We start from the raw sequence: 13442 nt of genomic DNA on the forward strand, positions 1-13442 counted from the left end.
ACATCTAGTTTTATGAACTAAAAACCTTGTATAATTTTTTTATTACTATTCTAGAAGGGAGAGTGGCGTTTTTCAAGGACTATGTTCCACTTGGTCTGTGTCTGATGCCAATTAACCAATAAAACCGTCCTCATTCTGCTGCTGTGGGAAATAAGCAACAGCAGAAAAGTAATAATGACTTTAAAGCATAATTCAGTTGTAAGCACAGCCAAGGAGACGGAAGAGAGACGAGTCCCTCAACAGCACTACGTCCCAGCGCTCTCCCCGGGGGGCGCTTGCCAGCTTCCCCTCCCCCACTCCCCTCCTCCCGCGGACGGGAGCATTTGCCCAGAGCAGAAGGGGCGGACCCTGTACCGGGCGAGGAGCTGGAGGCGGGTCCCCGGGGCTCGGGGGCGGTGCTCCCGGGAGTCGCGGAGCCGACCTCTGGGCCCCCGGCGGGTGCTCGCGAACGCCGGGGCGTGCACGGAAGCGGTCAGCAGCTAGGAGGGAGCAGCCGAACGGGCAGTCTAGCGGAGGGCTGGCAGGTCACCGGCTGTGCGCACGATGAGACCCGGAGAGGAGCGGCCCGTGGAGGGGGGCGCCTGTGCCGGCGTCTCCGAGCTGGAGCTGCTGAAGCTGCGCGCCGCGGAGCGCATTGACAAGGCGGCCGAGCGGCTGGGGGCCCTGAGCCGCGCGATCTGGAGCGAGCCCGAGCTGGCCTACGAGGAACACCGGGCCCACGGCGTGATGACACGCTTCTTCGAGTGCGAGCCTCCGGCCGCCTCGTGGTCGGTGCAGCCGCACTACCACCTGGCCACGGCCTTCCGCGCCGAGTGGGGGCCGCCGGGGGTCGGCGCGGCGCCGCGCCCCCTGCAGCTGGGCTTCCTCTGCGAGTACGACGCGCTGCCCGGCATCGGGCACGCCTGCGGCCACAACCTGATCGCCGAGGTCGGGGCGGCGGCCGCGCTGGGCGTGAAGGGGGCCCTGGAGAGCCTCCCCGGGCCGCCTCCGCCGGTGAAGGTGAGGTGGGGCCCTGGCTCGGGACTTCCATCGCCTGCCCAAGCCGGGCGGGACCCGGGGATCGCAGGACCCGGCGCTTCCCGTGCGAGTCCGCTCCCCTCGGGGTCCCGGCCTCGCCTTTGCCAGAAGACAGAACCCCTGGATAAAAGCCTGTAGTTCACGAGTTCCCGGCCCAGCGACATTTTTCAGATTTTTCGTTTTCTCTTACGTAGTTCTAAACGATTGAGTAGACTCTCCCTAAGGAAAGAACTTAGAACCGAGCCTGGTTTTCGCTGTGATTTATTTTTGGTAACAGAGGTAACCGCAATTTGCTGACAAGGTTGTGCAATCTCTGGAAGAAGTAGTTATTGTAGGGAAACCTATAGTCCCTCGTTACGAGGCTCCAAAACCTCTTTTGTTTGTGGCAGTCATAGGAGCTGTTGTGATTCGAATCATTGGTATTTGGGTAGGAAATTTTCAGTAATTAGAACTACCAAACCTCCCCACAAAAAGTGGGGAAGTGAATGAACATTTACAGCATAGGTGAATTCATCCTTAAATTTTAGTATTTCATGATTTTAAGAAATTTCTCCTTCTTTAAGTGGGGGAAATGCCGTTTATGTTTGTTATAGGGCAAGTGTAATCTCGTGTTGCTGTGTTTTTTCAGATGGTATATCCTTCGTTCTGTGAACTAAGATACATTCGTCTCCATTCGGCTTAAGGGCAAGACCGAGGTTTTCTTTCATATTCTGTAGCCCATTTTTTTTCCAATGTCAGTAACTTTTCTTTTAACAGTTACATCTTTTGTGGCTTAGCCTCTTTTAGCTGCCTTCTCTTTTCTGCTTCTGGGGGCTTGATTTTGCATCTGGGTAGGTTTTTGTTTTGTTGGGGGGTGGTGTCCTTTGCCATTGCACGAAACACTGGAGATGCTTAACTTCAGCCAAGTTTATGAAAGATTCAGGGAAGTCAGCAAAATTTAACTTGAGAAGTCATCAGATTTAAGGAGTCAAGGACTCAGAGTAAAAAGTAGGTTAATGTAAGAGTTTGAGTGGTTTCTAGACTTCCAAAGAAGGTTCAACTTCGGGAAATGTACACTTTTGAAGGGTACTGCATAGTTTTAGCAAGGTTATCTTTCCTCTCTGAAAATGGAATTTATGTTGATTCCCTTAAGGAGCCAAGCCTTTTCCCAACCTGTTTCATTGTATTCCTATACATGATCTTGAAAGTGTACTGGGTTTTTTTTTTTTTTTAAGATTTTATTTATTTATTTGAGAGAGAGAGAGAGCACATGAGAGGGGGGAGGGTCAGAGGGAGAAGCAGACTCCCCGCTGAGCAGGGAGCCCGATGCGGGACTCAATCCCTGGACTCCAGGATCATGACCTGAGCCGAAGGCAGTCGCTCAACGAACTGAGCCACCCAGGCGCCCATATTGGTTGTTTATAGATCATTTTTCTTTGTTTTTAAAAATTGAAGAAGTTAAGCTTAAATATCAAAGTAAAATGTATATTCTGTAAAGTTCTCTCTTGTTTAATTAGGTGTTTGGTGACCAGTAAGTCTGCCTGGTTGAACTGATGGAATCGAATTAGTAAGTTTGTGTAATAGTCGGCTGTTTCTAACTGTGGCGTTAAGGTTTATTTAATGCTCTTCCTAAAAGTTTAATGAGTTAAGACCTTCTAATGAGGTATCTCAGTAAGGAACCAGAGTTCAGGCCTGAGGATCAGGACATCTAATCCCTGCTTTGCCTAGAGACTTGCTTTGTGTCCTGTGACTTCACCCCTTGCCTCCAAACCACCATCCCTGAAAAGATGACACACATGGCTCACCTACCTCACAGGGTTGTTGTGGGGATAACTAGTAAGTAACTGGAAAGTTCTTTACCAGTAGAGTGCTTATGAGTAGTTATATACGTTACTAAAAGACTTAGTCAAGAAGAAGCTTTAAGAAACAAGTCCTAAGGAATTTGGAGGAGCTCAGTAAATAGAATTTATCTTTTTTTCATCTCTGCCATTAATTATATAAAATTGAGTTACAAAATGAAGCTTCCTGTTGTAGCTTTAGTGCATATGTGTCACCGAATTGGTATAATAGTGTAAATTAAAATTTGTGGTTAATTTAGCACCATAGGTTTATGCCCCCTGCATTATTGAAGTGTCAGAGAACAAAACCTCTCTCCACATAGTTTAAGGACTTTAATGTAGGTTGTGAATACATATGCAAGGGAACCTGTTTGATGTTTTCCTCCGAGGATTTTTTGTTGTGGTTTTGCTCTGACACAGGTATCTCCTTCTAGGTAATTGTCCTGGGAACCCCTGCAGAAGAAGATGGTGGTGGCAAAATTGATTTAATTGAAGCAGGGGCTTTTAAAAATCTTGATGTTGTTTTTATGGCCCACCCATCCCAAGAGAATGCTGCTTATCTACCTGATGTGGCTGAACATGAGTGAGTAATCAAGTTGAAATAAGCCCCTTCGTGGAAAACAGACTATTAAAATATTTACATGTCCTAACTGGAGACTAAAACTCCATATTTATACATTTAAAAAATAAATTGAAAAATGATGATGTGATGCCTTACTTGATTTCCTTTGAATAACATTTGGTAAGCCTCTTCTAGTTGAGATTTAATATGGTGTTCATAATTAGACTATTAAAACAGTGCCTTTAGAACAGCAAACAAATGTTGACACATATTCTACTTTTTAAAAAAGATTTATTTATTTATTTATTTATTTATTTGAGAGAGAGAGAGAGCACAAGCAGGAAGGGCCAGAGGAAGAGGGAGAAAGAATCCGAAGCAGACTCCACACTGAGCAGAAAGCCCGCGGTGGGGCTCAATCCTGCAACTGTGAGATCATGACTGGAGCCAAAACCAAGAGTCTGACACTTAACAGACCAAGCCACCCAGGCGTCCTAACACATATTCTACTTTTTTTTTTTAAAGGATTTTATTTATTTATTTGAGAGAGAGAGAACGAGCGGTGGGGAGGGACAGAGGGAGAGAGAGAGAGAGAGAAGCAGACTCTCCACTGAGCAGGGAGCTGATGCGGGGCTCCATCCCAGGACCTGGAGATCATGACCCGAGCCAAAGGCAGATGCTTAACCATCTGAGCCACCCAGGCACCCCCACATACTCTACTTTAAATTGAGCAAGCTGTTTTCTGGAAAATATCTACCCTTTAATATGGGGTTGTCCTTGCAACTGAATAGATTTGTAAGAGGCAGCTTTATTAGACTTGGGAAGAAAACACACTTCTCTCCTTGATTGTAATCTGAGTTCTTTGCGAAGACGGTATATTATATTTCTGAGAGAGGATACAGAAACTAACTAGCTGTGGATTTTAGTGGAATTTGTCAGTATATACTTTTCTGATTTGTCTGATGCTGACATTTTACTTCTTTTTTTTTTTTATATATTGTTGGTCTGGCTTTTGCTTTCGAAGATGAAAGAATATGTCTTAAAAATTATTCCATGTCAGTTTGTTTAAAATATGTTTTGTTTTTGTTTTTTTTAATTTTTATTTTTTATATTTTTATTTAAATTCAGTTAGCCAACATACAGTACATCATTAGTTTTTGATGTAGTGTTCGATGATTCATTAGTTGCATATAACAACCAGTGCTCATCGTAAAATATGTTTTTTAAAATACGTTTTAAAATATGCTAAAATACTAATGTTGGTATAAAATGACCATTAACATTTCTTTTCCTGTAGTTTATTGTACTTTAATTGTACATAGATTTGGGCCCTGGGAGAAATGGTGCTAGAGCCATTTTCATAAAGACTGTCCTTTTCCATTTTATATTTATCACCAGTTTTGTTAAAATTCCAGTTTCAATATAACGGTGATAAGATATATATCAAGGAAATAACAAGTATCCAACAAAATCTTAAAAATGTGTTTGGATGCTTTCACTTGTTTTTCTTTTGCTAACAGAATGTTTTGAATTTGTCAAGGAATACGAGCATACCAAGGACTCTTGAATCTAGTCCATTAAAAAAAAAAATAAGTCTAGAGTAGCTTTTTAATAATTTAAATGTGGATACTATTAGTTAGGCTTAAAAAGTGTTGTCTAATGGGGCGCCTGGGTGGCTCAGTTGGTTAAGCGACTGCCTTCGGCTCAGGTCATGATCCTGGAGTCCCGGGATCGAGTCCCACATCAGGCTCCCTGCTCAGCAGGGAGTCTGCTTCTCCCGCTGACCCTCCTCCCTCTCATGCTCTCTGTCTCTCATTCTCTCTCTTGCAAATAAATAAAATCTTAAAAAAAAAAAAAAAAAAGTGTTGTCTAAGCAAGTCGTGTTTATAAATAAACTATTTCATATGCAATCCTTTCCTTAAACCTTATTTTTTTTATTGTATCTGAGTAGTTAGATTGATATGAGAACTGTTTGGAAGTAGAACAACAATAATTGATAAAATTTTGAGATACTAGTGACACAGGTGTTTTGGAACACTAATAAAATATTAGGAACAACGGACAATGCTAGAGTATCTTACAATATTGTGAGTATAATGTGCTATTCAGAGGCTGTCTTAACGCATTTCAAATTGCCACCTATTGCGGTTTTCCTTTACCTTCTCCCACCCTTAAGACAGAATCATCTGAGTTTTGCAGACCTTTGATATGAAGTTATCACAATGCAATGTAGGAGGAGACAGGAGCCAACTGTTTTGTAATTCCAGCACCTAACACAGAATTGCATGTTTGTTTGACTTGAGTCGTATACAGATTTAATTCGCACAGGAGGTCGACTGAGCAAAGTTGTCTTTTTCTCTCTCTTTTGGGGAATGCCATCGTTGTGTCAGTCACTGTTACATAACAGTAAACTATAACTAAGGTACATAAATTGTTACATTATTTCTACAAATGATTTGCGAATAAAAATTCCAGCAGTCTGAATTAATTCTGAATACTTTTTGGGTAATTCTAATTACAGTACCTGGATTTTCTTTAGTGATTTTGAAAAGAGTAATTCCAAATGATGTTTGATTTCCTAGCGTGACTGTGAAATACTACGGAAAAGCATCTCATGCTGCTGCATATCCCTGGGAAGGAGTAAATGCATTAGATGCTGCTGTCCTGGCTTACAACAATCTGTCCGTGTTGAGACAGCAAATGAAACCAACCTGGAGAGTTCATGGTACGAATGTCAGATATTTTGTGTAATAGACGGTGCTTAATATATTTCAGTGCAAGGTAATTAGTGCTTGAGTTTTAAAAATTGGAAACATTTTACGTACTTCATGTGAATATTCCAAACTTTTTAAACATTTTCAAAAATTCATGTGACAGAATACTAGGATGTTTGTATATGTTGGGTAAGAAGACAATTAAGAGAATTTATGCGTAAATGGAATGGTCATTTTGAGTATTAGAAATAATGGTTTTACGTAAGGACATACATGCTTTCTGTGGGTATTTGAAAGTTGAATCTTGATTTTCCAGTTATCCTCACTGTCTTTTAATGGTAGCAAATAATTTCCTCAATTTAAAAACAGTTAGGGTTACTGGTTTTATTTTTTCAAGTGCTGTTAATCCTGAGTAACATCTTTTTAAGTTATGCGTATCACCTTAATGTAACGATAAATTATGCGTTACCTTAATGTAACGACAGTATCTTGAAGGTACCAATTTATTTTTTAGTTTATTTTCTCATGATATGGGATATTGTTACACTTTAATATCTGTTCTTTACCTGATTTTGTTACAGGCTGAAATTAGTTTATAGTGGTACGTTTACCAATTTTCTTAGTTTTTTTTTTAAGAGAAATATGTAGAAATAATATTTTTGAAAGCAGGTCATATAAATTTAGATTTTGTATATCTATTTTAGTTATTACTTTGAATGGCTAAATCTTCCTTCTCAGTGTAGTTCCAAATAAACGCATTTGTTTTGACAGTTAATAGTGCTTAGTGATCTTTGACCTGCATTGGTTTCTTGCTGATATAAAAATTATGTTCCCATAATTTAAATGCCACTTAAAATATTCATTGGATTCTGGAAGTATGAGGGTAATTACAGAACCTTACACCATTTTTTCCCCCCTTAGGTCAAAAGTTTTTCAAAATGTACAACTGTAGTGAAGCCTACTGAAATAAACGTCTCTTTCAGAAGGCTGGATAATTATAAAAGTTTTTTAACAGTTTCTTTATAGTCATGCAACATAATTTCTTAACATTATATAAATTCCTTAGAATAAAGTACATATAGACAATTTTTTTTCCTATTAGCTAAAAAGTATTACCCTATGTATAGAAACTTTTGTACAACACATCAAAATCTTTGATTGGTATATCTGTGAAGCTAGTAAATTTAAATTGTTTTTCTTCATGTACATACTGGCTGAAAACTTTATAGGTGTATTTTAACCTAAAGAAATGGTCTCCAAGCTGAATTTCAGTAATTTGGTTCTTTTTATAGGCATAATAAAAAGTGGTGGTGTAAAACCCAATATCATTCCCTCTTATTCTGAATTAATCTATTACTTCCGTGCACCCTCAATGAAAGAACTTCCAGTTTTGACCAAAAAGGCAGAAGATTGCTTCAGAGCTGCAGCTTTGGCTACTGGGTGTACAGTAAGAACTTTTAAGAGTTAATCTAAGTTATAATCAGAAGTATATATGTGGGCTGGGGTTGTTTAGTTAGAATATTACCAAGTTAGATTAGAACCTGGGGCGCCTGGGTGGCTCAGTTGGTTAAGCATCAGACTCTTGATTTCAGCTCAGGTCATAATCTCAGGGTCATGAGTGACATTGAGCTCCACGGGGCTCTGCATTCAGCACAGCATCTGCTTGAGATTCTCTCTGCCCCACCCCCACCCCGCAGGTGCACACGCACATGAGCTCTCCCTCTCTAAAATGAATAAATAAGTCTTTTTTTTTTTTAAGTTAGATTAGAACCTACCTTGCTCCTTTATCATTTGGCAGTGTTTTGAATATGTAAAATCAATTGACTGAATAGGTGATGTGAAGGTCTTTAATTCTTACTTATTTTACTCAGTGCCCACATAGGGAGGACTACAGTCCTCTTATTACACTGTTCTTGGAATAACTCTTCATAGGGCTGCACTAGAATCCCTGCTTTTTTGCAAGTTATAACCTTCCTTATTGGCAGTTATGTTTTCAGAATTACTCAGTATAGTTCCCATAAAGGGAACTTTATGGCAAAATCAACGAAAGCTATTTTTGGTGAAGTTATAGGTATGTGCAGTAATGATATAAATACTTACGGCTTGCTGGAAAGTTTGTTCATTTGAACCATAAAATCAGTGACATCTATAGCAGTCATACAGGGCATCCAGTGTAATGCGAATATTACATATTCTTGCCCTGGGAGGAGCTTGTAGTCCAGTTGGAGAGTCAAGATCTGGATTGGTGCTGATTTTGTAACTTTTGGAAACATTATTACTATCTTATTATTTCATATGTTTAGGCCTCCATTTTCTCTTGAAAAATGGAGATAATATAATCTATCTTAGGGTTCTTGTGAGAATTAAATGAGGTGTTTGTTAAGAGTTAGGGCCTCGCTCTCATCCTTACTCCCTTACTTGTTTCTGCTCTCATTAGACTGGAGATGTATGACTTACTCAGAGAGTGAATGGTGTCTCACAGTAGCAGTGATTCTCGGGCAGTATAAATGTCCAGAGAGGAAAAAATTGTTAATTTTATATAATAATATAAAAATTATATTTTAAATATTTAAATTAATATATTATAAAATAATAAATTTTATATTTAATAATATATTATAAGTTAATATTTAAATATAAATTAAATTATATTAAATGTAATATAATTACTTATATTTTTAATATATTGGCTGATTTGTAATATATGACCAGGTGGTCATTATTTCTAACTTAGATATTGGCTAAGAATAGAAGAAATGTCCACCCTGCCATTTTATAATTGGCTTTTACTAGTGTTATTGACATTACCTTTCGTTTGAGGAACTGTTACCCATTTGGATTTAATCAAAACAAAATCTGTAAATCCTCTTAACTGGCCACCTATAAACTGCTTGTAAATCTTCATACACTGAAATACTGAAATTAATAAGTGAGGACTCAGGGGCGCCTGGCTGGCTCAGTCGGTAGAGCATGCAACTCTTGATCTCGGGGTTGTGAGTTTGAGCCCCACGTTGGCTGTAGAGATTACTTTTAAAATATAAATAAATAAATAATAAGTGACGACCGTAGTCAACCCTTCTTCATTGTGAACCTCCTATCTTTCTCTCAGGGTACCTTTAAAGCTTTTGGACCAAGCAGTGGTGTCAGTGTTGGCTTGTATTTTGGGTATGAGTAAAGCTTAATTTTTTCTTTTAGAGGCTACAGCCTAGGGCTCAGTGTTCCTCAGTGTCTGGTTTTTGGACCACCTGCATCAGAATTACGTGGGGGTGCTGGTTTACATGGAGATTCCTGGGTTCCCCCTGTACCCTATTGAAGTTACTAAAGTTGAGACTCACTGGCCAGTAGAGCAAGGTGACATTGTGTGGTTTGGTACATACATCACATTAGGAGATAGGGTCCTAGGGAAGTCTCATTATAGAAAATACATATTTTTTAAAGGTAAAATATTTGAGAGAGTTTATATCTGGAAGGGAAAGTGTGCCCTTAAACCTCTTGCTGGTTTAAAAATTAGATAGTGAATGAGTTTTTTATTTCAAAATTTGTTTTATAATTTCTTATTAGGTAGAAATTAAAGGTGGAGCACATGATTATTACAATGTTCTTCCCAATAAGAGCCTCTGGAAAGCTTATATTGAAAACGGAAAAAAACTTGGAATAGAATTTATTTCAGAAGATGCAATGTTGAATGGCTCTTCAGGTAATTAGGTTCCTTCATATATACTATATTGTGCTGTTTGGGGAAGGAAAATATCATCTTTGGTTAAATGGTTTTGTTTAGCAGCTTTGGAGGTGGGGGTATTGCTCTTGTTTTTGATAATATTTTTCACAAACTTAATGGTTAGGGGAAAGAAACTAATGAACTCTTCAGTGAATGTAAAGTGTTAAGTGAGCAGATTTGTTTTTAGAAATAGCCAGCATACTTTTTCCTTTGTATTCTAAATATTTCTAGTGTTTAAATTTGCTTAGTTCTAATTTTTAAGTAAGCTACTTAAAGGAGAACTAGAATTTTAATTCATTCTCAGTCATCAGTAGACAGGCTAGCAAGTTATAAGGGGGCATTCCAGTTTTTGAGGTGTGACTATTACGGTTGTTTACTAGTAGTTGTTTAGTAAGCAACTATTAGAATTTAAATAGTTATAAGTGTATTGAGGGTTATTTTAGATTTTGTTCCTTTTAAAAGCATCATTACTAATATGTTTGCATGTTAGAGTGTTCTCCTAAAATATAATAATAGATGTTGACAAGGTGGACTCAAAAGGAGTTGGCCGTAGAAATGCGATATTAATGTCATTTATTGAGATAAGGAGTTCAGGAGAAAGCAGGTTGGGGTGTGGTATGTTGGTATATATTATTAGTATGTTAAGTTTAAGGTGCTTATAGGACTTTTAAGGGGAGCTATTCAGTAGCCTATTGAATCCAGAACCCCCAAAAGATGTCTAGGTTGGAGATATAGAAGATGTCAATATCTGAAAGGTGATTGAAAACACAGGAGTTTTTGAGGTCGCTCAAGTACACAGAGAAGATGCCCAAAGATGACTCCCTAGGGATTACCAGCACTTAGGAGACAGGCAGAGGAAGTCATTTAGAGGAGACAGAAAGCCAGACAATCAGGAGAGAGTCAAGTCATGGAAGCCAAAGGAGTAGAGAATTTCTAGAAGGAAAGGAGTGGTAAATCATGTCAGGTGCTGTAGAGATTGGATAAGTATGGTCTGGTGTTCATTGGACTAGCAATTAGAAATTCATGGATTGTTGTGCCTTTCCAAGGATCTACTGATTTTGGAAATGTTACTTTTGTGGTTCCTGGGATTCATCCATATTTTTACATTGGATCTGATGCCTTAAATCATACAGAACAGTATACGGAAGCTGCAGGTAAGTGTTCTTAGAAGTGAACGTGTTGGCATATGCTCTCTTTTTGTGGTTATAGCTGCCCATGTAATTTAGCCTATTGTTATTTCATTATCTAACATGACCTCAGAAAATACTGTATTGTGGTGGGCATTTGGAGAGGCAGTTTGGTATCGAGAGCTAACCTGAAAACAGTTCAGTAATTTATAATAAATATGGAGGTTTCTTCATTTATTTTCTCCACCTTTTAGGATCACAGGAAGCTCAGTTCTACACTTTACGTACCGCCAAAGCTTTGGCAATGACTGCATTGGATGTTATTTTTAAACCAGAGTTGTTACAGAGAATCAAAGAGGACTTTAAATTGAAACTTCAAGAAGAGTTTTTAAATACAGTAGAATAAAAGGAAGATCTGGAGCCACTTATGGATCATTAAGAAGTAATAGTTTTTTTCTTTAATCTTTTTTAATGATGGAGAAAGGCATCCTTAATTTTTAGTCTTAAGGGAGTCAAGTTCCTCTTACCTGAAAAATGAGGACATGATGTGGCAAAAACACATGACCTCAGGGGCATCTGGCTGGCTCAGTCAGTAGAGCACGTGACTCTTGATCTCGGGGTCATGAGTTTGAACCCCATGTTGGGCGGAGAGTTTACTTTAAAAAAATTAATTTAATAAATAAAATGAAAATTTTCACAAATCTGTGTTTGATGCAGTTGTGATCTTTTAGGAGCTGATATGTGATGGCATTTCTTTCCTTTTTTTTTTTTAAGATTTTATTTTTAAGTTATCTCTACACTCAACGTGGGGCTCGAACTCAACCCCGTGAGATCACAGTCGCTCACTCCACCGACTGAGCCGGCCAGGCTCCCCTGTGATGGCATTTCTTAAACAACTTGGATGATGCATGGTTTATCAGTGATAAAATTTTATAAATGTTATAAATAAATTTTATAAATAAGTTTTATAAATTTTATAAATATTATTGATTAATAATATTAATTAAATATTCAATTGTTGTATAAGTGTATTTTAAAAGATGCAAGGGATTTCAAACTTTATATTCAGAATTGACCCATGAAAGATTTTTTTCTTTTTTGATATAAGGTGGTGAAATAGTTTAAAATTCAAGTGCTAAATTTAGGGAAGGTTCATTTTGAATATCTGACTATATCTGTTTTGGTTTAGAGAATCTTTTCATTGATAATAAAAGCAGGTTTTAATCAGAAATGCTGTGGGAAACAACTAGAAACTCAGGTACAAAGAATAAGAAAAAAAATTTTTTTTAATTAACTCTGAGAAGTGGCATTAAAGTGCTATTCCTAATTCCATATTTCTGTAATAGGACAAAATATAGACGGGTTAGACTCATTTCTGTGAAGTGTTTGCTTGGTAGCCCAGTGTGTTCTAGAGGGACTTAATGAGAAAGGAGCAAAGTCTATTTGCTTTGAATATTAATGTCATATAACTGGTCACCTCTACCCAGCAGCCCTATTCAGGCTTCGACTCAGAAGCCATCCTGTCCAGTTTACTGAATTTAGGAGACAGAATTCTAAGCCTCCTCAAGCCCCATGCTATCTCAATACTAGTTTAAAAGTATTGTAAGTTTTTCTTGGTTCTGAGTGTGAATTTCTTGAACATGATAAAAGAATGTGAAAAAAAAAGTATCTGGTAAAGCAAATACTTTAAGCTGTGAATATAGTAAGGCTCTAGTATACTTCATTTTAAAGGGAGTCCTCAAATTTGAGTGTATTCCAAAAATGGAAGGTAAAAGAGAGACAAGTGTTTGGTCTCTCTGCTCCAAGCAGGTCACTCAGGGCCCCTGAGCCTTGAGCTCCCCATTTGGAAAGTTAGATCGCTCATCCTTACAGTCCTTTGAACCTCTAATTCCTATTCTATCTGAAATTATTTAAAGTTGAAAAAAAGAGGAGAGTTAGTAGTTGAGAATTGCTTTTCTTCTATATCAAGGGGGACTACAAGCTATGGCCTCATTTGGCAAGCACCCGATTTTATATGGCTAGCATGCGAAAAATAATCCTTACATTTTTAAAGAGTCATAGAAAAAAAAATATGTCAGAGACCAAGATCAGGTCATGTGACTAGTAAAACTTAAAATATTTACAGTCCAGCCCTTTATTTTAAAAAAATTTGCCAGTCTCTGTGCTGTATAACAGTAAAATAAAATCGGTCCTTCTTTGACTCACATCATGTAATCAGATCTTCTCCTAGGATAAACCTGCAAGCCAACTGAAAACTCAGAGAAAGGGGTTTAGCTGGCAGGGCCCTGGTGTTGACCGTTGCAGTGCATGGGCGGTTTGTCCTCGTCTGGCGTTCTGGAACCTTCAGCAGTTTGTTTCTTTTAGCATTTACTTCACTGTGAGCCACAGCTCTCCTGATGCCTCAGTCTGTCCCTCTATGCAAGCCAGTCTTCCAGCTCTTCACATCAGCCGTGAGATCTGGCTCTCCTGTGACACACCTTGTCTGATTAT

At 38.6% G+C, this 13442-nt stretch overlaps 1 protein-coding gene across 2 annotated transcripts; it reads left to right on the forward strand.

Annotated features, from left to right (window-relative positions):
- The first annotated feature begins 292 nt into the window (after positions 1–292).
- On the forward strand, positions 293–11888 carry PM20D2 (peptidase M20 domain containing 2). Of its 2 annotated transcripts, XM_081828635.1 has the most exons (8): positions 293–999; positions 3269–3417; positions 5976–6118; positions 7400–7554; positions 9669–9804; positions 10872–10979; positions 11207–11394; positions 11727–11888. In XM_081828635.1, exons 1-7 carry the CDS (start codon positions 544–546, stop codon positions 11356–11358), a joined length of 1299 nt encoding a protein of 432 aa, XP_081684761.1. In that variant the 5' UTR covers positions 293–543; the 3' UTR covers positions 11359–11394; positions 11727–11888. The 2 variants fall into 2 exon arrangements, with proteins under 2 accessions (XP_081684761.1, XP_081684760.1); XM_081828634.1 differs by lacking the exon at positions 11727–11888 and having other exon boundaries at positions 294–999; positions 11207–11653.
- The last annotated feature ends 1554 nt before the right edge of the window (positions 11889–13442 follow it).

The sequence above is a fragment of the Leptonychotes weddellii genome, chromosome 8 (genome assembly GCF_054177405.1).
Source record: "Leptonychotes weddellii isolate Sample4059 chromosome 8, ASM5417740v2, whole genome shotgun sequence".
NCBI classification, from domain to species: Eukaryota; Metazoa; Chordata; class Mammalia; order Carnivora; family Phocidae; genus Leptonychotes; species Leptonychotes weddellii.

Excerpts from the sequence above, each read along its gene's own strand:
- PM20D2 (XM_081828635.1), top strand. The coding sequence starts at position 544 with ATGAGACCCGGAGAGGAGCGGCCCGTGGAGGGGGGCGCCTGTGCCGGC. Across the intron at positions 6,119-7,399 it reads ACCAACCTGGAGAGTTCATG|GCATAATAAAAAGTGGTGGT; the intron begins GTACGAATGTCA and ends TTCTTTTTATAG. Across the intron at positions 9,805-10,871 it reads AATGTTGAATGGCTCTTCAG|GATCTACTGATTTTGGAAAT; the intron begins GTAATTAGGTTC and ends TGCCTTTCCAAG.